The sequence below is a fragment of the Trachemys scripta genome, chromosome 15 (assembly GCF_013100865.1).
Source record: "Trachemys scripta elegans isolate TJP31775 chromosome 15, CAS_Tse_1.0, whole genome shotgun sequence".
Taxonomy (NCBI): Eukaryota; Metazoa; Chordata; order Testudines; family Emydidae; genus Trachemys; species Trachemys scripta.
In genome coordinates, this window is record NC_048312.1 from 20,630,388 (window position 1) to 20,653,420 (window position 23,033).

General features: G+C 50.8%; 1 protein-coding gene across 1 annotated transcript in view; it reads right to left on the minus strand.

Moving 5' to 3' along the window:
- The window catches only part of BCR (BCR activator of RhoGEF and GTPase), a 131,186-nt gene that overhangs the window by 27,959 nt on the left and 80,194 nt on the right, over positions 1-23,033 (minus strand). The window contains exons 6-13 of the mRNA XM_034790606.1: positions 21,078-21,138; positions 19,908-19,960; positions 19,364-19,504; positions 7,958-8,079; positions 6,894-7,062; positions 3,474-3,593; positions 2,412-2,487; positions 1,573-1,677 (exon numbers count right to left, since the gene is read on the minus strand). Of these exons, the coding sequence (XP_034646497.1) occupies positions 1,573-1,677; positions 2,412-2,487; positions 3,474-3,593; positions 6,894-7,062; positions 7,958-8,079; positions 19,364-19,504; positions 19,908-19,960; positions 21,078-21,138 (847 nt within the window). The remainder of the gene's footprint in view (positions 1-1,572; positions 1,678-2,411; positions 2,488-3,473; positions 3,594-6,893; positions 7,063-7,957; positions 8,080-19,363; positions 19,505-19,907; positions 19,961-21,077; positions 21,139-23,033) is intronic.

The window sequence follows — 23,033 nt, forward strand, 5'->3', positions numbered from 1 at the left end:
CTGACATTCCCCCATCACCACCAGGACACCATGCAGAGCTGCAACCTAGGAGCACTCTGGAGATTAGGTGCCACAGGAAGTACCTAAGTACCACTCAAAGTGTTCAGAGCAACAGCACCCTGCGGCCTTCTGATTGGCCCACAGTTACTACTTAACCCTGGAGGTGCTCCAAGAAGTTGCCTGGGCAAGCATGAAGAATTCTGCCTTGCTGCAGCTCCAGACCTTGCCTCGCTGTCTGATCTTAGGTCTCCGACTCCGGCCTGTCACTGACTCTTGCCTCCTGACTCCAGTCTGGTAACTATTCCTGACCCTGGCCTGACTCTGATCCTGACTCTCACCTACTTATTTCAGCTTTTGCACCTACTCTGATCCCTCCTTTCCAACTACCGCCTTGTGGACAGCCCTTGGCTCCATGACACCAGCCCAGTAACAACCAGTAGGCCAGACTGCCTACGCCCTGGACTCTTACAGAGAAACCATATGATACACAGTTATTATGTACAGGCTGCATTTCTGAATACTGGACTCATATCTGCAAACTCACCATCACACTAACTGACATGCACCACCCCTCTGCAAATCTACTCACTGAGAACCAGCACAAACACGCTCCCAGCATCTCTGCCATTTTGCCTCCCTACATTTGCTTCATTTCACGTTTTTGCTGCCTCAGCAGCAGCACCCATCGTTTCATTATAAATGCCCTCCCCGTCAAACACGCAGGCCAAGAATTTCAATAGGTCGGCTCAAAATAATGTCACACTCATGCCTGCAGCTGATGAGGATGGAGACAGCTCAACAGAACAGACCGACTCCCCCACCACAGATATGCCATTTGAAAATCCTACGCCTGTCTCAGTCATAGGGAGGACTGTGGCTACTTCACACCTTTTTCTCATGTCCAGCCTGTTCATTTTAAAATCACATTTTAAAAAATATATCTAAGAGAGACTCCCACAGATATACATGTGCCAGGGAAGCGGAGGGGCTGGACTCCAGGAGGAAGGAGTGGGGTTAGTGGCCAGGGCTGTTGTGGGTACAACAGCTAGGGGGTTAGTGGTAGGACGACAGGGGAAGGGACTTCAGTCCATTGAATGATGGGGGAAAGTAAAAAGAACAATAATTACTGAAATAATATGAGAATCCACCCAATAACAATGGGGGAGACAGAGTAAAGCCCCAGGGGATGGGCAGGAATTCATTGTCAAAGGAGCAGTGGGGGAGAAAGTGAACTGCAAACATTCCACAGGTTGTATTTATACTGTGGGACCAAATAACTCTGGAACCTTTGAGCAGACCCTCCCCTGCCCGCTCCCTCTGCTTGCTGTGTCTTGTCTACTCAGAGCAAGCTTCTGGGGGCAATCAAATCTTCCGACAGCAACTAGCTGCAGCAGAGCTGGGTTGTTCAGGGTTTAAGTGTGGTCAGAATCGGGACTGTTTTACAAGACCATCCACTCACAGCTACCTTGAGGCCTGAACGGTAAGAGCAGGACAAGGGGGATGTAAAGGAAAGGCAGGGGGTGGGTTATGACGGCAGCTGGTCTACACGAGGGCGCCGACGACCGCTCTCACCTTCTTTATTGATGGTGAGGGGGATGTTGTGGACGGTCTGAAGCTTGACGCAGGAGTTTGTCAGCATCTGGAGCTCCACGGACGTGAGCGAAAAGCTTTTAAAGCCTGCCAAGGAAATTCAGAGAGGGAATGGTATCTGCCCAGGGCACAGAGCTCCATGGACACTCCCCCGAGCCCAGGCAGGGGGTACTTGCAGATGCGCCCAGGGCAATGCTAGCAGTTGGCATAAGGGAGCGTTTCTGTGGTCGGAAGGAACCATGGCTAAAGCACAGACCCCTTGGCCATACTGCCAGGAGGCTTCGGCCCAGTCACATGCAGGGGCTCACTTGTCCTATGGATAGTCTCTGGATCTTGCACACAGAACGAAAGAGACTCTTCTCCCCTGGCAGAGCCACAGCCAACCCCTCTCCAAAAATAAAGCACCCCCTTCAGGAAAAGGCCAGGGAAACGGGAGGGCCTTTCACTGCCCCAGAAGGGCAGATGACTCTGAGGCCAATGGGAGAAATGATTCCATTGGGGAGAACTCTCCCTGTGCCCTAGCTCCCAGACATTCACATCTAGGGGCTGGAAGCAAAAGCACCTCCACTGGCTTCAACTGCAGCGACAGGGCAGGAGAAGAAAAGGAATTAATCCACGTTGTCTCCTGGATATTCATGCATCTCCTCCTCCTTGTGACAGGGGGCCATTCCCCACTTCTAGCTAACTCCCCGGGTTGGACAATCCCTTCTCTGACTCCTCCTCCCTGGCAGGGGAGAGGGGCATATGCGCTGAGGTTACCCAGCTGGATGGTCTCTAGAACGCCCTAAGACAAGGGCTCTGATTGGCCAAGGGACACTCACATTTCTTCTGCTGCTCCCGGATGTTCTCTCTCCACTCTGCCCGTTCGTAGTCCGACGAGATGAGGAATGTGTAACTCTATGCAGGAAGAGACAGGGGAACAAGGAGCATGTCATTCTGACCCACCACCTCCCAGTGAGATCCAGACCCTGCTAGTACACCTGCCAGCTTCCTCCCAGCACTGCTTTGGCAGTGCCAGCCGGGACCCTGGCACTGTGAACGCCCTCTCAGCCGTGTGCCTTCAGCACCAGCAAGGACACCTGCAGCCTGGGCTTCTTCCAAGGACCACCCTGTTAATGGCAGCTGGGATTGTGGCAGCATGAGCTTCCATGACGGCTGTCTACTCTGGCCAGGCCAGCCAATAGTGCATGCCTTGGAGATTAGGCAGATGTGTGGCTAAGGAAGCAGATGCCAAAATGCCTTCGAAATTAGCTGAAGAAAATGCTGGTGACTAGGTCTTGAAACGATCCATTGCCAAGTATATGCAGATACCCAGGTCACCAATAACCCCACACATACAGCACTGAAGATAAACCTAAAACCACGAGTCTCTCCCGCTAGCTAAGAGAGAATCTCCATAGTCTGTTAGCAGTAGGGGGCCCATGAAGTCTACAGCCATGAAATTAGACCTATGAGTACCTTCCCCCTGCAACTTTACTAAAGGATGCAGCTATGGTGCAGCAGTTGCGGGGCTTTATTCCAGGGGAAGTGATGCAGTTCCCACCCCTATCTGGTTGGATCCAAGCACAGGCAGATAGTAGGGTGAGGGGTGAATTTCTGATTTTATATTTAAAAATGCAAATGTACATGCAAATTAACCCTTGGGCTCCTGGTAAGTTGCCAAAGTGGCCTTCAGCATGGCACAGGCTGGACATCTGCAGCTTGGAGACTATTTTCAGACAAGCCACTGGATGATGAGACAATTACAAACTGACAAATGCTTGAGCAGATCCGATTCCCTTGGGTGGGGCACTGTGACACGCACATGCACACAAATGCCCCCCTTGTGCCTCATTCTCGGTCCTGTATGCAAGGCCCCCAGAGACACCTGTGGAGCAGCTTACCTTGCCGTTCCGGTTGTGAACCCGGAAAGCCATGTTGGGAGACATCAGCAACAGCAGAGATTCCTGCTCAGACAGCTTCTTTTTCAACCTCTCAATGACCTTGCTGCCCTTGTTAGCCCTCTAGAGAACAGAGAGACATTCATAGAATCATAGAAGATTAGGGTTAGAAGAGACCTCAGGAGGTCATCTAGTCCAACCCCCTGCTCAAAGCAGGACCAACACCAACTAAATCATCCCATCCAGGGCTTTGTCAAGCCAGGCCTTAAAAACCTCTAAGAATGGAGATTCCACCACCTCCCTAGGTAACCCATTCCAGTGCTTCATCACCCTTCTAGTGAAATAGTGTTTCCTAATATCCAACCTAGACCTCCCCCACTGCAACTTGAGACCATTGCTCCTTGTTCTGTCATCAGGTACCACTGAGAACAGTCTAGCTCCATCCTCTTTGGAATCCCCTTCAGCTTGTTGAAGGCTTCTATCAAATCCCTCCTCACTCTTCTTTTCTGCAGACTAAACAAGCTCAGTTCCCTCAGCCTCTCCTCGCAAGTCATGTGCCCCAGGCCCCTGATCATTTTCATTGCCCTCCGCTGGACTCCCTCCAATTTGTCCACATCCTTTCTGTAGTGGGGGCCCCAAAACTGAACGCAATACTCCAGATGTGGCCTCACCAGTGCTGAATAGAGGGGAATAATCACTTCCCTCAATCTGCTGGCAATGCTCCTACTAATACAGCACGATATGCCGTTAGCCTTCTTGGCAACAAGGGCACCCTGCTGACTCATATCCAGCTTCTCATCCACTGTAATCCCCAGGTTCTTTTCTGCAGAACTGCTGCTTAGCCAATCTGTCGTCAGCCTGTAGCCGTACATGGGATTCTTCCGTCCTAAGTGCAGGACTCTACACTTGTCCTTGTTGAACCTCATCAGATTTCTTTTGGCCCAATCCTCCAATTTGTCTCGGTCACTCTGGACCCTATCCCTACCCTCCAGTGTATCTACCTCTCCCCCCAGCTTAGTGTCATCTGCAAACTTGCTGACGGTGCAATCCATCCCATCATCCAGATCATTAATAAAGATGTTGAACAAAACCAGCCCCAGGACTGACCCCTGGGATACTCCACTTGATACTGGCTGCCAACTAGACATAGAATCGTTGATCACTACCTGTTGAGCCTGACAATCTAGCCAGCTTTCTATCCACCTTATAGACTATTCATCCAATCCATACTTTTTTAAACTTGCTGGCAAGAATACCGTGGAAGACCGTATCAAAAGCTTTGCTAAAGTCAAGATATATCATATCTTTTATATATATCACTGCTTTCCCCACATCCATAGAGCCAGTTATCTCATAGAAGGCAATCAGGTTGGTCAGGCATGACTTGCCCTTGGTGAATCCATGTTGACTGTTCCTGATCACCTTCCTCTCCTCCAAGTGGTTCAAAATGGTTTCCTTGAGGACCTATTCCATGATTTTTCCAGGGATTAAGGTAAGGCTGACAGGTCTGTAGTTCCTTCTTCCCTTTTTTAAAGATGGGCACTATATTTGCCTTTTTCCAATCGCCCGAGACCTTCCCCGATTGCCACAAGTTTTCAAAGATATTGGCCAATGGCTTTGAAATCACATCAGCCAATCCCCTCAGCACCCTCAGATGGATTAGATCTGGACCCATTGACTTGTACATGTCCAGCTTTTCTAAATAGTCCTCAACCTGTTCTTTCACCACTAAGGGCTGCTTACCTCCTCCCCATACTGTGTTGCCCAGGACAGCAGTGTGGGAGCTGACATTGTCTGTGAAGACTGAGGCAAAAAAATTATTGAATAATTCAGCTTTTTCCACATCATCTGTCACTAGGTTGCCTCCCCATTCATTAAGGGTCCCACACTTTCCCTGACCTTCTTCTTGTTGCTAACATACCTGAAGAAACCCTTCCTGTTACCCTTCACATCCTTTGCTAGCTGCAACTCCAGTTGTGTTTTGGCCTTCCTGATTACACCCCTGCATGCTTGAGCAATATTTTTATACTCCTCCCTAGTCATCTGTCCAAGTTTCCACTTCTTGTAGGCTTCCTTTTTGTGTTTAAACTCACTGATGATTTCACTGTTAAGCCAAGCTGGTCGCCTGCCATATTTGCTATTCTTTCTTCTCATTGGGATGGTTTGTTCATGCGCCCTCAATAAAGCTTCTTTAATATATAGCCAGCTTTCCTGGACTCCTTTCCCCCTCGTATTAGCCTCCTAGGGGATCCTGCCCATCAATTCCCTAAGGGAGTCAAAGTCTGCTTTTCTGAAGTCCAGGGTCCGTATTCTGCAGCTCTCCTTCCTTCCTTCCTTTTGTGAGGATCCTGAACTCAACCATCTCATGGTCACTGCTTCCCAGGTTGCCACCCACTTCTACTTCCCCTACCAATTCTTCCCTGTTTGAAAGCAGCAGGTCAAGAGGAGAGCAGCCCCTGGCTGGTTCCTCCAGTAGTTGCACCAGGAAGTTGTCCCCAGCACTCTCCAAAAAACTTCCTGGATTGTCTGTGTACTACTGTATTGCGCTCCAAGCAGATGTCAGGGTGATTGAAGTCCTCCATTAGACCACATTACGGTGGTCTCATGCCAGAATCAAAGTGGAGGAGGAGATTTGACTCGATTTTCTAATCTATCCCCCTCTTCCCTTCACAGGTGGCCAAACAACACGTCCATTCAGCAGTGGTTCTGCCGTCGGGCAGGTGGAACTCCACCCCACTTAGGAAATGGCTTGGATTCTGCGACACCTGAGAAAACGCACGTCTAGCAAACGAAGAGGGGCAGACATTAAAGCCACAGAGCCCACTGTGTGATTGGTGACAGTGAAAGAGGTTGACATGTTTATCTATAGACCTGCTTAGGCATCCAAATTCGCTAGGCTTCAAACACACTTAGAAGACATTGCTGATATGGTGAAAATGCAGAGGTATCTTTATATGTGACCAAAGCCACACCCAGGCTCGTGCTTAGATATCCAAGAGCTGAAATCTCTGAAAAACAGGCTCACCACATTTCTATCCACTCTCATGTGCCCTCGGCACAAAAGCTAACCCATTCCTCCCAATTCCTCCCTCAGCAAACACATAGCACCATGAACAGGGCCTGCCAACACCGTGAGAACATTCAACACCTAGTTGCTGGATGCTTTGTTATTCCTGGACGCCCAGAGGACACTATCACACCAGGGATAATGCATCATGCCTAGCTATAGCTGCCTGCCCAACCACTACATGCATAACCAAAAGTTTAGTTCCACTGCACGTCACAAGCACGTGCCATAGCTTAGCAGCGTTACCTGTCCAACCAAACTCTGGAGGTGAGTTACGCCCCCAGCAGCATCCCACTTCCAGGTTGGGACGCAACATGCACCCTGGGCTTGGGGAAGACGGCTCCACCTGCCGTTACCTTTTCTCGCTGGATGTCATTCTTCATCTGGGAGATCTTGATCTTCATGGCATCTAGCTCCTCGTCAGGCACGAGTGGGATGTTGGGCACTGCCTCGGACTCATCCACAGTTTGGAAGCTGAGGTCTGTGAGCGGAATGTACCATTTACAATCATACTGCTGGCTTTTCCTGAAAAGAAGAGGGGACAGGGCTTTAAACACACTTGCACGCCATCAGCTCACCCCGCTCTTTCCATGCTTTCCCTCCTGGTGGTTTCAGCATTGCAGGTTACAAGACAGTGAAACAGGCTCACCCTCACTGTAACCCCTGAGATGGAAGCACAGCTGGGGTCGGTCAGTCTTCCAGCAATGAATCTTGAAGGAGCCAATACCCACTACAATGCTATGTACAGTGTGCCGCCCGCTGGTGCTGCCCGTAGATTTTATTTTTTTTAATCCAGTGCTCACTCTGAAGCAGCCCAAAGCACTTCCCAAATACCGGGATATCTTTAAATACAATCATCTCTGGGGCAGAACGCAGCAGCTTGCTACACAAGAGCTTACGCTCCTATAATGCGATGCCTCCGGGTGGGTCTTTGGCAGAGAGGACTGAACCTGGGACCTCCGGATCTAAAAGCAGGAGCCTCTCCTGCCTGCTGCAGAAGTTTTTCGCAAGCCGTAGCTGCCTCATAAACCCCTGTGAGATCCAGCCTCTAGAGGGAGCTAGCGAGTAACCCTAAGTGCAGGCTGCAACAAGAAGTGAAGACGACCACCTGAAACTGCAGGGGGAATGAAGGGAGGCAGAGTTAAATGACCCCAGCTGGAATTTGTCCAGGATGCCACAGTTCGCACCCCTGCTTTTAGGAAGGTAGCCAGGCAGTATTTAACTCCCCGAAGTGATGAGGATTTTGGCTCTGTCTCCTCTGAAGGACAATGCTACACTGTACAATGTTCCCTGTATGGGCCGCAGCGTTGCTGAGTTAGGTGCAGCTGTATGCACGGAACTAGCGTTCTGCCAAGTCCACTGCTCTGAATATAGGGTGCGAAGCCCCGGAAAATGGGGTGTGAAGCGGGAAAATCCTCACCCTCCAAGCTGCTTCTTGAGCTTGGCGCACAGGAACAGGTCAGTGAAAAGAAAGACGTGGCGCAGCTTCCGAGCCCCCTCTACCAGCTCCACCATGAAACTGTCCTTCAAGAGCTGCCGGTGCTGTCAGAAACAGGAGACACAGTTCTGGTTAGGACGGGAGGGGTCGGTCGCTGAGCCAAGGCACTATGGCTCCTCGTCAATACCTCGGGTAAGATAAACCTCCCTAGCACCAGCCCAAAGCTTGATCCTCATGTGACCCATCACTGGTGGAACATGGCAAACCTGCCCCACCCACTGCTCTCTCCAGGACTTTCTGTTCCAAGGGAGACCCTCTCTGTGTGCCTGTCCGAAGCGGGGCCTGAGAAATGGATGGCCAGTTGAGGGGGTCTCATTAATTGGCCTGCATGTTTACTTCTTTCTCCACTCGTGCTCTCTCCTTGTTCATGCCCTTCCTTGGGGCTTTCCTCAGACCCACTAAGGATGCATACTTAGCACAGAGGGCCATCCCAGTGACTTGGCTCGGGCCATCCCCTCTCTTGCTAATCCTGGCCACTGAGTTAACTCTTTGCGGTCTGGTCCCTTCCTGCTGCTCTCTCCACCACTGGCAGGACATGCATAATCAGAGAAAGTGGCTGAATGTTGGGTTTTAGTTTTCAACTGGAGTCAAATCTCCACTTCTCCAGCTGGTGAACTGCCAGCTGGCTTGAGGCAAATACTTCTGAGAGCTGCACAGAGCGCAGTTACCCACCGCCTGGTGCAAATGCTGGACGGCTCACCCAGACTCTCCAGGCTCAGCCTCTCTTTCCAGTCACTCTTGACTTTCCAAGCATTTTCTTTGGGGGCTGAAACTTCACCTGCCAGCTCTCACTCAAAGGAACCCCGCTGGAAACATCAAGCAAAATCCTTTCAGCTGCTTTAATTTATGGCCAGTCATTGACAGACCATTACCACACACACAGGGCTTGCCAGCAGCCTTCATCAGCAAGGCATTCCACCGTTCACTAGCAGAGGGCAGCATACACCGCTTCACCAGGTAAGCTTTCGCATCTAGCTGCAGCCACGCTGCAGAACTACCAAATCCAGACCATGAAACACCCTCCTCTCCACGCCGTACCTGTTTGTACACAGCAGCTGCTAAATATTCCTGCTGCTTCCCTATTCCAACAAGTACTGCTAAGGGACCTATATTTGCTTAGAAAAACTAGCAAATCCACCAGCAGTCCCTAATCAGCCAGTAGTTGAACAGCCCCATCTGGATGTGTTTTTCCTATGTATTTACTTAAAGCCTTTTTCTATTCCCTATAAAATTTCCCCAAAACATGAGACACTGATCAGACCTCAGAATTAGTATGGAGCATAGCTCGGATGCCTTTATGCCCCTCAGAAGACAGGCTCCTAGTTTCAAGGGTCTGAATGAGTCCTTGGGCCAAGTGGTTTGTTTCAGACATGACGACTGTCCCACTTTTCCTCCCCTTGGGCCTCTCCTTCGGTGTGGGGCTCTGAAGTATCATTCAAGCAAAATTAGGCAGTAGTATGTAGTCATCAGCAAGCTACTGCAAAGTTTCAAGCCCAGTTCCGTGCTCAGACCTCCTGCCCCCAGAATCAATGGCAGTCTGAACGTGAGCTAGGGGAGGTGAAATCTTGCAGAGGGTTACAAATTGGGCTTTGGGGATTCTCAATTTGGGGGCAAGTCTGATCCTCACAAAAGTGGAAATCTTCTAGCACTGCCTTGATCCAAGTACCGAGCAGGCTTCTCTGCCCAGTTCTGCCAATGCACCCAATCCTGACCTACATCACCCCTGTTACTCCAGTGTTGGGTCCACACACCTAGATACTATGGTGATCGGTGCTCCAGCAATAACTTTTATGCCTAGGTATTCTGGTGATAGCTCTGCCAATGTTATTCAATCCTAATCGAGTCCTCCCTCCCCCCGGCTGTTTTACTATCTGCTCCTTAGCTACCAGATCTCTACTATTTCAGTACCAGGCTCTCACATGCAAAAATTGCCAATTCCCAAACTGTGCTATGTTTTGACTGGGAAATGGATGAGACTGAAACATCCAAACAGTTACTGGTAACCAAATCAGAGTTTAAACCTAAGTCTGCGAATGTAACGCCCTGTGCATTAACTTACTGTTCTCCTCAACACTCCTAGAACACTCTCAATGTAGAGGACACATCTGTAGGCATGTTCATACCCACCCACCCACTACCTTTATCGATACCGTGATGTCAGTCCCAACAGACGACATGGTGGGGAATACAAAGCAGAGTGATGAAGCGCAAGGAGCAGTTCTTGTTTCCACGTTCACAGTCAGAGCATCATACATTTTCCAGTATAAACCAACACATTGCACAAGGCTGCACTAAAGCCTCTTCTGGGTGCTAAAGAGCAGGAATCAGTCGCAGGGATGCTTGCCAATCCCAAATGTCACTGCAATTCTGTGATCACTAGCAGCAAATGTTCCACCCCGTCAGTGGTGTAACCCTGTTCCCTGACAGATCACAGTACCATTTCCGGACAAGATCCTGGGGAGCAAGGGAATCCAGTGGTGAGTCAGGCTCGGAAAGGCCTGTGGATGTGTCGATGTTTATTTTTAGGAGGGCGTGAGCCTCCTCAATCCTCCCTGGGTTTGGAGAGCATGCCTGCCTGCATTAATGTCTCTGCTACTGATGTGTGCTCATTTCCCGCCCCCAAGGACTAGAGAGCGACCTGCAGCCCAGATATGGAACCAGGAGTGCCTGGGCAGAAACAAAGGATAGGCCTTGTCAAGAGCAAACCCCCACCTTCCACAGCTGGGAAGGAGTCAATTTGAGAGAGAGAGAAATGAAGCAGAAAAAATGGTATTTTTCAGCAATCCAGAATTCTAATTTAATGTTTTTAGAGCTGATGAATATTTATTATGATGCAAATCAACTCTGCTCCTCTGAGGCGTGTGAACAGCTGCTTGTTGCCAGCCAAATCTCTGCTCACCATCCTTAGGTGTAAATATGTTCTCACAGGTCAATCCCATTTGTTACGCAGCTGCAATTCTGGGGTGCAATGCTGATCCTCCATTCCTCCCCCCAGCCCACGAGGGTCTCGTGGCACAGTCCTGCCCTAGGGGAGGCTGCTGCTGTGCCCCCGTGGCAGGCCGGGGATGAGAGGGTTAACAAGGTCCCGACTATTTGCTCGGTAGCCAGGCACTCTTTGAAGCCGATGGGGAGCTGGAGCAGGGCCACTGTCTGCAACCTCTATCCCCCGCTGATGGAAACCATGTCTCTAAATCCCGATCTGAAGACAAAGGGGACAGGCCACAGTGGCTGCTGGGTCAAAGGCAGCTCTGGCCCAAAGAGCTGCCCATTCAAGGCAAGACTCCCATCCTGCTGAGACGCTGCTGGCTTAGGGAGAAAGTTTCCTTCTTACAGGGGCCTCAGATGAGGCCGTTCCTGGTCACTGCCAGTGCGCCCCCTTCTGAGAAATTCAGCGAAGCCAGCAAGTAGCCTAATGCTTGGTCCTTGCACAGACTCACGGGAGCTGTTCGAGAATTAATCTGTTCTGCTTGGCTCAGTTTCATCTCCCCTCTGGATCTGTCAGTGCTCTGATACCTAGGCTGAGGGTCAGAACCGAAGAGTCTCCACAGGCCTGGACTACCTGGGCCATGGCTCCAAATACAACCAGGGACTGCAGCCAATGGAGTGCAGAGGGTCCCCACCTGCCACCCATAACATCACAAGAGTGTGAGGGAGGGGGTAGGTGCAGGCAAAGGCAGTGATCAGAGGGGACTGAGAGTGTGAATATTCTCACATGCTATTGGGATTCCAGATCCACCTACTGCCCCTGACCCCACTCAGGGCATCCATTCCCAAGAGCCTCAGCCACAGGGGCCACCTGCATAGCCCCTGCCTGTAAACATCCAGGCAGGCTCCTCCAAGTAGCAGGTTCCCACTTGCTCAGAAAAGTTCCATGTCCAAAATTCCCCATCAACCCAAACAGGAAGTTCAGTACCGCCATAGGCAGAGCCCTGCTGTGATGCTGAGAGCCACCATCCTGTCAGCCTGTGATGCTGTTCCTGAGGCAATGCTGATCTATGCTGAGTTTATCTGATCCAACACTTGGGGGATAAGTCATCCCGATACTCGAGATAAGACGCTAGCATGAGGCACCGGAATGACTCCTACAGAGGTGGGATTTCTCAGGAAAGGAGGCCGGCTGGGGAGTCTGGCAGAGGATGTATTCTAGTCAGGCATAGGAAGTCAGGGAAGGGGGCGGAGGGGATGTATTCCAGTCAGCGACGAGGAGGAAAAAATTTACCAAGCCTCACAGAGGGGGGGATTTTCTTTCCTCTTCTGCTCTATTAACAGTCCTGACTCATGAGCCTACCAGAGACATGTCCCTGCAAGGGGGACCCAGGGAGCTATCTCCATAGGAGATGACCCAAGGAGCTTCCAGCTCCTGTGGGCGAGGGGCAGAGGGGTGGGGGGAAAGGAAGCCGGGAGAGTGGCTTTGTGGAGCAGGCTGGGATCTCGCTCTCCATAGCAGGGCGTTTGCTGAGCCTGAGCTGGGGGGTGGATTTATCTGCCCGCTTCTCCTGGAACTTGACAAGACGTGGTAGAATAGGTGCACATCAGGCTGCTGATCACTGATTGGGGCGGCGGGGATTTTCCAGTAGGGAGTTGCTGGGGTCACATCCTTTGCTGCGATGACTCATCTGGCTGGGAGGGTTCAGCAGGTCAGAGGGAAACAATAAAAGGATTTCCCAACCAGCTGACTACAGGCTTCTTTGTGAGGGAGCAAAGGGTACCTCTCCCCAAGAGTCGGTCAGCACGTGCCCAATCCCCCGATCCCGCCCCAGGAGAAGTCAGCATGCCCCTCCGACGTTCCCAGCACCTGTCTGCACCCGCCCAGGGTTCACACACTGCCTCAGCCATGCTTCCTGGGCAGAGAAGACCGATTCCAACGAGGAGCCTGCTAGACAGAATCTGCTGCACCAGTGACTGGCTACAGGCTGCCCCAGTGCAGGGGAGCGAAAGGCCCAGGGAGCATGCCCCACAGGTCTGCAGTCAGACAGTCACGCCTCGCAGACGTGACCCCATCAGCCCCTAGTACACAGAGACTGTTCACTTCCTCTTCAGAGTCCTCACCATCCCGGCCACTGAGCCAGCACCCTATAGACCTTGGCAACTCACACCGTACAAAGGGACCCCAGCAGCTCAAACCCTGACTCCAGGCTACTGGTGCCCTAGGTCAGGATGTCTCCAAGTCAGCAACACGGGTCCCCCATTCCTTTCCCTCCCCATCTCTCTTTTGCCCATCAACCTCCTATCTAGCTAGCTCCTCACTGGCATCCTTTTGGGGGCCCTATGTTAACAACAGACTTCTGGGCCATAGGGTGTTTTGGGCTGTTTGCTGCATGACTCTCCTGTCAGAGTTACTGTACCCACCCCACTTATCCAGCTTATTCCTCCTGGCCTGACTGAGGAATGGCAACACAATCACCAGTGTATAGAAAATGTAAGAGAAGAGCCTCCCCCACCATCCAAATACCCTGGGGGAGCGTATGGGCTATAGACACATTCAGGTGGGCTTAATGCCAGAGTGGTGACTGAGCATCCAGCACACACACTTCCATCCGTAACACCCTAAGATGAGATGCACTCCTGCCAGGACAGTGCAGTACTGCCATGCAAGAGCCTGGGCTGGGTCCCGGCATCTGCTCCAGCCTTACCTCACAGGCCTTCTCTTCCCTCTGCATATCTAGCACCTGCCTCCTCCCTTTTCTGTCGGTCTCTCACTGCTTTGGGCGCAAGAGCCTTCCCCTCTGCAGCTCCTGCCACCTGGAACAGCCTCCCTGCGTTTCCTGCCTCTTCATCTCTTCTCTCCCTTGCCTTTGAGTTTCTCAGCCAGCCTCACAACTGCCTGCACCTTCCTTTATTCATTGCATCATGTTTTCACTGGTTGCCGTCTCTAGTGCCGTGCACTGTTGTGTATTATTTAACTCCAGAGAGCGAGGCAGGTTACCTGTTTGTCTGAGATGCACAATGCAAAGTAAAACTTGTAATAGCTGTTCATCTGGATTTAAGATCTGCAAAGGGCTGTCTGCCTGTCAGAGATGAGGAGGAGGTGTATCCTGGGTGGTGACGGCAGAAGACTGCAGCGCGTGTGGGTGAGAGTTACAGGAAAGACTGGAACATGTGTGATGCAGGAGGAGGAGGAGGATGGTAAAGCACAAAAGGATGGATACTGGCACAGGTCATTGAGAAAGAGGTGGTTTGGTTTTCTGCAGAATGTAGGAGGAGAATGATTCCTATGTGTGATGCAAGAGCAGCATGACAGGACATCAGGGTCATCTGCTGAGGAATTAATGGGCTTCTCTTAATAGTCTAACAGCCTTTTGTTTTCCAAAGTGACTGACAGTGGGAGCTATAGGGCTTCAGCCAGGAGACAGAGAGTATGGAATCCAAAACCGTATCTCTGAGCACACTGCTGCGGACAGCATCTGCCCAGGGCCACTAGAAGCAGCAAGCCCCAGGCCCCAAGATGTCCGAGACCAGCCCACAAACCCAGTGACGCTCCAGTTCACACCCTTGCCCGTTTCCTTTTGTAAACGGTCCCCTATTGTTCTCTCTTTCCCTACCTCAAACTCTCCCTCATGCGACTGTAGCCTAAACCCAATGATGCTTTGCCACTCAGAGGTCACCTGGCTGATCCCTCAGAGACAATTCACTGTCAGATGCATTTACCAACTAACTTCAGAAATATGGAGATTGAGTCACTCAAGCCTGGCTGTGGACTACAGATATGATGGAGAAAAACATGAGACTGACTGGGACCCCCCCCCCCACAGTGGGAATCTGCCTCTCTCCCCCTAAGGGGCTCAGTGCTTTTAGCAGTTCCATTAATTCCTGCTTTACAAGCAAAGGCAGAACTGGATAGGGAACAGCAGAGGGGGAAGTTTCAGCATTAAGCTCTTGCTCAGAGAGGAGACATTGATTCCTCCAGCCAGCCATTCTCACACCGGCTGCAGCTAGGAACCTCTGGGAAAGCTGCACCTGAGTGTTGCCAAACCAGCCACCCCACTGGAGGCTGTGCAGGATCGCTGGGTATAACCGTAGGGACTGGTCCTTCTGGAGCGCTTGGGGATTTTTCCCCTCAAAAGACCCCCTATAACTGAAACAAAGAAAATGAATGGTGGAGGGTGAAGAGTTGGCTGTGAGCAAACGAGGCCCTGGCTTGGAGCTGCAGTGGGGCCACGTGCCCAAGACAAGAAGGAATCTGAACTTCTCACATGCCCTAAATCAGGAGGCTTCATGTCACTCAGGGACACCCCAGCGAGCTCTTTACTACTACTTGGCGAATTACTGAAGTGGGCACTTAGGGAAGGATCAATCAGAAACACTAACAAGCAGGAAGGAGAAAAGAGGTTGAGAGGAAAGGAGGCAGGCATTTCCACGTTCCTTGGCAGGGGAGATTCTGGGGCTAAGATATGTCTCCAGAAGCATAACATTCCATCCAGGTTACTGTTCCTTCGCAGGGGAATGTCCCCCCACGATAGGTGCAGTGGTTATCTCCTTCTGCCATCCTACGGACCAAATCCTAGACACTGCATCTTTCCCCACAAGTCCATGGGTTGCATGCTGCAGAGACAAGCGACTCAATTCCCCACAACAGGCTAGAGAAGAACCCCAGAGCCACACCCTGGCCTTGATAAAGCCCCATTTCTTCTGGCTTTTGTTGTAAGTAGCATCCTGCCCACGTCCCTGAAGCATCCAGAAAGTGGTGTAACTCTGCCCCCCTCCTTACATCCGGGACCCGCCAGGCCCTCACACTCGAGGAGCCACAGGCTGCCTCAGGATCATGCCTCCCACTTCAATTCCCATCGAAAGATCGAATGCACAGATCACAAAGGGAACAAGGCTGAATCTGCAGCTCTCCCTTGCCTTGTCAGCATTGCTGTATCGCACAGTAAGCGGAGATACGGCAGAGAAGGGGGACAGGTAATATCAATGGCCTTGAGAGCATTGTGCTGGGCTGTCTTTGCCATGCCATAAAGGTCACAGCACATCCTGGTTTAGGCATGGACTGGGAAGTGTCTGGGGCAAGATACTGGAGTTACTTTATGGAATATTCCAGTGGCTAGGATGGGAGGGAAAAAGCTCCTCTGTGGTGAGCAAACCTTGCTTTCCTCATTGTGTGCAGGATGCAGCCAAGTGCCTTGTAGCAAATGAAAGCACCTAAAGCAGCGGATCAATAACCTTGGGGGAGGGTGTGTGTGTGGAAGGTTGTGCGCGCACACACACACACACACACACACACTCTTACACTCTTACACTCTTAGAAGCCTGTCACTAGGGAGATTAACCACTGGCTGCTTTCACCAATTCAAAGCAATCCAGCAAAAGCAAGCGGCAGCGAGAGGCAGGCAAAGGGGATTTACATCCTCCCTGCGCTGTGCTCACCAAAGGGGAAAACCACTCCACATTAAAGATGGGGATTGGGAGCCTTTTGCTGGCTGGAAAAAGAAAAGGAGAAAAAGAGCCTTTTATATGCACGCTAACAACTGAGGTCGGCACCTGAGCACTGTGTGAGAGGAGGAGGCTGGAGCTACAGCAACTAGCCCGCTTTTCCCCCAACCCCCCCCCCCCCCCCCCAAAAAAGGAATCTCCAATGGGAGGGAGGTAAATAATGAATAAAAGCCATCAAAGCAAGCTGGCTATTCATTAAAATAAAAAATGCATTATGCATTGAGAGCCGTCAATTAGGACATGCAAACGGCATGCTATCCCATCACCCCAGGGAGGGCACAGACAAGGGAAGCAGAAGGAAAGGCTAAGCCAGAGATTTACACACACAGACAAAACCCAGCTCTGATCCGAACCTGGAAGGGCTGTTGGTGGTGGGGAGCGGGGCTTGTTAACTCTTTAGGAAGATCGTGCACAAATCCTTCATTCATGAATGGCTGGGAGTCCACTCCTTTGCAGGCAGTTGGATAACAATTTCTAACCATGGAAATGGTGAACACTCCCCATTCTGGACGAGCTTCGGGGAAGAAGGTGGTGCCCTGCCCCTCGTAGAGGCAGGGCCTTTGGTGCAGAAAAGCCAAAGGAACCAGCTAGCATTCGACTCCCAGAGGGAAAGGAAATTAAAGGGCAACACCGAGAAAGATCTGGAATAAGCATCATTCTTCACCTCTGCTTGGAACAGATTGTGAGCAGAGTAGGTGCATGCGAGTGAGAGAGAGTAATGGATGCCCTCCATCGCACAGGAAAACCTGTTTTCAGCCCGGATCCTGCTGTCCCTGCCACAAGAGTAAACACGGAGTAACCACCTGAAGTCAGTATTTTCACCACAGCCTAACGGGAACAGGAGCAGCCCTGCTGAGCCCACTCTTAAACACCCCATTCTCACTTTTTAAGTGATGACAAATCCACAGCTCACCAGAGACCACAACAACTTCATTCCCGCTGCCCCGGCTCCTGTCACTTCATTAGGATTCCACGGGACACTGCAAAGCCTGCATCCCTCATTGAGATGCTAACAGACGACCTGAGACTACAGAGCACTCCCTCTCCTGCGACAGGGGCATTCCAGCCTGCGATACCTGCTATGACTCAATCAGCATCCACTTTAATGAGGCCTTCTTCTGTCTCCAAGGCCCTGGCCACTCTCATGTGTGTACTTCCATCCCACCCTGCTACTGCCTGGCCCCTACAGTCTCAGCACATCTCAAAACAAGCCCAAAAGCAGGAGGTAAATGGGGGAATTTCTGCTCAACGCTGAGGAACAATGCACTCTGGGCCGTCTGAGTACCCCAGTCCCATTTTGCATCTGCCAGGGTCAGTGAAACATACAGTAATAACCCCAGGAATGTGTATGTTTATAGGGCTGGGGGACTTTTCACTGGAATGTCTTCAAGGGGATCCCTGGTTCCAGTTGTAATCCTCTTGGGCTCTGCAGATTACAGGGCACAGCTCTGACATGACAGCAACTTCAGTTGCAATTCCTCTACCACAAAGGTACTGTCGCTGCTTCTCTTGATTCCGCTCTTTCACCCAAGCTCTCCCACCCCATTTTATCCAAGCTTCCCCCCCAACCCAACTATCTCCTCCAACACTCCTCATCAGTCCTGTCTGTTACTGAGCAGGAGGGACCAAATTCATCCCTACCAAAACCACACTGGAGTTACCCTAGAGATGGATCTGCCCCAGGAACTCAGGGAGCCACACAGAGCCCTACCACTGCACAAGTCTGTCTCCATTATAAACTGTCCTGTCTGTGGGTGAGGAGGGGACAGAGCCCAGCACTTCTGGACCTCAATCCAATTCCCACAGAGGTTAATGGGGGGCTTTTAACGGACTTTAATGAACACTGGATTGGCCCCTAGACAGATGACCAACCCTAAGCTTTCTACCTCAAGGGGTCTCTCTCATCCCATTTTGATTCCTTCCTACTTCTCTTTACATTCTAGTTGAGAAATGGCTCTGATTTTCCACCTCTTTGCCCTCACACAGTGAGTCTCTGTCTATTGGACACTGGGGCTGTAACTTGTACTTCTCCACTGTACCTTGGGTCCTGACACCTTTTGGGGATACTTTAAGAGGCAGAAATCACAGTGCCAACTCCTAGCATCATTCAGTGACCAGCCTGCCCCTCTCTCGCTCTTCACAGCAGATAGCTATAGCACACCCCCAGGTGAGATTTCCCTCTTGCCCAAGACTGTAGGCTTCTAGAAGATGCAGAAAATGCATTTCAGTCTGAACATACAGATTTAGGTGAACATCCTGCCAAGTTTGTGCCTGAGAGGGGATGTAAGGGTCATGAGTGCTGGAAAATGCCCTACTAATCTTCCATTATTCCAGCAGCTGCCTTCCTTCCTTCTGAACCATAGGCCCTTATTCAGTTTGCACACCAAATACTAGCGAGAACTCTCCCTGAATCGGGCTAGCACACGCTATGCACGCTGCAGCAAGAGGAGCTGGGATTCTAGTCACACTTCCCCTGTGGTAGCTCCAGATAGCCTTCTGACTAGAATGTGCAGCGAGCCACACCATGTCCTGGGGAACACAAGGACTGTGCATAAACTGTGTCTCAGCAACACAGGAACTAGTAGCATGGGCTTTAAGAAAATCTACAAGCAGGTATCAACCTCTCACAGAATGAAGGGATAGCCTAGGGGAGTGAACACTGGACTGGGAGCCAGGAATTCTTGAGTACTTTGTGTGTCAGCACGACTCCGCACAGAGTATTAAGCTTAGCTAGCATGCTAGAGTTCTACACCAAAAGGAGGCATAAGTCCTCCGGTATCCCTGCATTCGCTGTAACCTTCAGAAGGCTAGGGTACTCTCCTAATTTCCAGCCCCTCCCAGAGAAAGGCAGAACTAGTGTTTAGAAATAGATCTGGTCACTAGAGGATGGGGACTCACCTCTCCCTTCTTGACAGTCATAGATTGTCTGCGGGGTGTGATCTCCTCGTTGATACTGGACAAGAAGTTCTGAGAGATGCGCAGAGCATCCTGCAGGAGCGGGTGGTCGGGGTGGCTTGCTGGAGTGTGTTTCAGTAAATCCTACCACCAAGAGCACAAAGAAGGGACAAGAATAAGGAACGGCGCCCACCAGAACAGCGAGCCATAGGCTCTGGCAGCCCAGTTATTGGAACCCTTGGGACAGGTGGCTCTGGACTCTTGTTATAGTTAGTGGCAAGGCTGCAGATGACTGTCCCATCCCACTGCAGCTGTGGAGTCTAACCTCGCCTGCTAACCCCGCTGGGGACATGTCACTGGTTCCATACATGGAATTATTCTCCACCAGAAACTTCAAGTTGCTCCTCCGCATATAAAGACAAGACACACCCATGCAGAGCGAATTAGTTTCCCCAGTCCTGTCTGTGCAGGAAAGGCTGGAGGGAAGAGAAAGTGGGGACAGCGTCTGCGCTCTTATAATTGCCATTTAAACACACAAGCTACTTACATGAAGAACAAGTGTGCTGCGTGTCACTCGATCCACTGGCTTGTACAGCAGAGCTGTGGACAGAAAGCAGCAGAGGGATAAGAAAGGCAGCCATCTAAAAACAGAGTGCCCTACAGAGCACACTGAGCCATGCGACCAAACATACAGGCACACATTAGTACAGAGGAAACATCCTGCAATTCTCTTCTCCACAGTTAATGAGCTACAGAGTCAATAAAACACACAAGTGTGTGGAGAGAAGCAGTCAGCAGCCACACTGCACACACACCCCCTCTACAAACATTCCCCCCTTCGCACACACAGCTCATTACTGCGAATGCAAACATTCAAAACACACTGCACAAACACAGAGAGACACACAAACACAACCTACTGCACACACCAAGCGACACGCAGCTGAGGGAGAGTGAATGGTGAGCTCGCTGAATGGCACAGAACACTCCCAGCAGGGCACTCTGATTAACCTCTTACATCCTACAGCTTTAGATCTTCATGGCTGACCCTGCAACTGAGCGCCGTGCCTAGCCGCACTCTCTAGAGCCATTCCCCTTCAGCGCCTCTCCTAATCTTGCCAGGAAGGTCTCTGAAGAGTGATCAAGGCACCAACTCCCCTCCCAAGCTCAGCCTGACATCTCTAAGGTGCTCCCAAATCCAGCCATCCATGAGGCTGTGCCCTAAACAAGTCTGGAAGCTCCTTAGAGCAGGGACGATCTCTTGCTATGTGTATGTACGGGGCCTAGTACAATGGGCCCTGATCTCAGCTGGGATCTGTAGCACCACTGTAGTACAAATAATAATTCCTTGTATGATGTTGTTTGTGCTACTATTAGGCAATATATGCTCTTCAAAGATCATGGCTATTCTGTGAATGGTCCACTGTTGCCCAAGGGAACGACTAGCCAGTAAGATTAATGGAGGCTTCCTGCACAGACATGCAGCTTTCTAGGCAAGTGCTCTGCTAATGAGCAAAAGGGAGCTGCTTCCCGGGGAAAGCAAGCAGAGTCACCATAACCCACCAGCATTTAGAAAGCAAAAGGACCATGGAAGGTGGGGCTGGGGAATGGTTATTCCACAATATATCTACCCTCCATCCACGGCAACAATAGACAGCTCCACTCCCGCCCCTCCAAGCACTGACAAACCAGAGTCTCCTCCACACAGAACACTCACTTTCCAAGGAGTTTTTGGTTGTCTGATCTTTTGAGTCCTTTGTATTTCTGGCCTTGAGATTCTAAAAGAAAAAGAAAATCTGTGTAGGAGACTGATCATCACCCAGAAACGCCACCCTGGAACCCAGAACCTCCTCAACACCTCCAAGGGAGGAAGAGGCGCCTGTGTTCATACAGTCAGCCTAAAGCAGCATCCAGAAAAACCCTGTGATATTCCATGTCAGTGAAGGAAAATGCATTGACCTGATGGTACCTCTACCACCACCACGTCAGTGTCTGCCAGGAGCCTCCAGCTCCAAGCAGAATTCCTAAGAGTGAGTTTTAATAGAGACCCGAGAAACCAGGGAGCCATGTTCAGCATATGGAAGAAAACCTGGGGATGGCTGAGTTGTTATCACCAGTCAGACGGGAGCATGTCCACAAGGATGCATGTGCCATTGGCTCAGGGTACATATAATCTGGTAGCTAAAGCACAAGGTGGGCAGTCAGCAAACCGGGGTGCTATTCCGGATTCTGCTGCTGCCCTGAATGTTGAGGCTGAATGTATTAATGTGGGTAAAGTGCTGTGAAATCCTCTGCAGGACATGGGCACAGGAGTGCAAAAGTACCCCTACATTCATCATCGTTACTATTTATTACACCATGGTCATCGCCGGGGCTTTAGCACTTACCCACCAGGACATGACACAATATGCGGTGCCCACAATTTGCGTTTGGTACAGTGCCCAGCATGAGGAGGCCCGGATCCCTTTTGGGGCACTACCACAACACAACTCATACATCTAACTGTTAGTCAGAGGAGACTTTACCGACTGTATTTATCTATTAAAAAAAATTAAGCGTGGGAGAAGCTGCCCTGACAGCGAGGTGACACCGCTGATGCTACAGGCTGTGTTTGAGGATCAAAACCCATCGAAGAACCATGGCAGCAGATGAAAGGTGGGGGACCCCTTCACACTGTCATGAGAACCACAGCACATTTTTAAAGGGCATTGCCAGTTTGTGTTCCCTCAATCTTAATGTCTTGAAACTTTTTACTTTTTAATTTTAAAGATAAAAAAAGATTTGGGCTCCTGGACGAACTAGTGTTTTGAAAAGCAATAAATGCCTCCGGCACAGCGCAGATCCGATACTGAAAAGGTGGTTCCATTTAGATCCAATTTTTTTTGGCAGCTCCTTTTTTCCAGCTGTGGTGTTTCTTGGGGCTGTAATCACCACAGCGACACTGTCCGCTGCACAAGGAGCTCCACCCAGAGCCCACGGCATGAGAGCCTGCAAAGTACTTCAACACATGGAATCCCACTCAAAGGGAGGAAATCAAAGCAGCCTAATAAATAATAAGAAGATTCCACTTGACACACTTGTCATTTTAAACAGCGCATTCTAGCGCTCTCTCTTTCAGCTCTTGAGGCTAATTAAGCCTGTGATTCTACCGACAGACATCATGCAAGCTGTTAGAGATGGCCTTTTACACCACAGTCAGTGTTATTATTAGCAAAAAAGAGACATCAGGAGCTCAAACACAACCTTCCTCTTTAGGACTGCATGATGCTGGAGCAGGGTTAGGAAAGTTCAAAGCCATGCCAGTCATTATAAGAGTCACTGTGGGGAATAGTGAGCAAAAACTGCCGATGAGAGAATTCATAGTTCCTCCTGGGCCAGCCTTAACTAAAGGCCACTGGAGGGGCTGGGGCTGGAGCAGTGGCTGTGGGGAAGCTCACAGCCAGGGCCGGCTCTAGGAATTTTGCCGCCCAAAGCAAAAACAATTTTGGCTGCCCCTCCCACCCCCCCGTTCTTTAATTACCCCACCCCCAGCCCCCCCTCAACTCCGCCCCTTCCCCAAATCCCCAGCCCTGCCTCCTCCCCCCAGGCTCTCAAGCCTAGGAGGGAGGGAGGGAGGGGGAATAGCGGCGCATGAAACGGCCGCTCGGGATCTCCCCCTCCCTCCCAGGCTTGA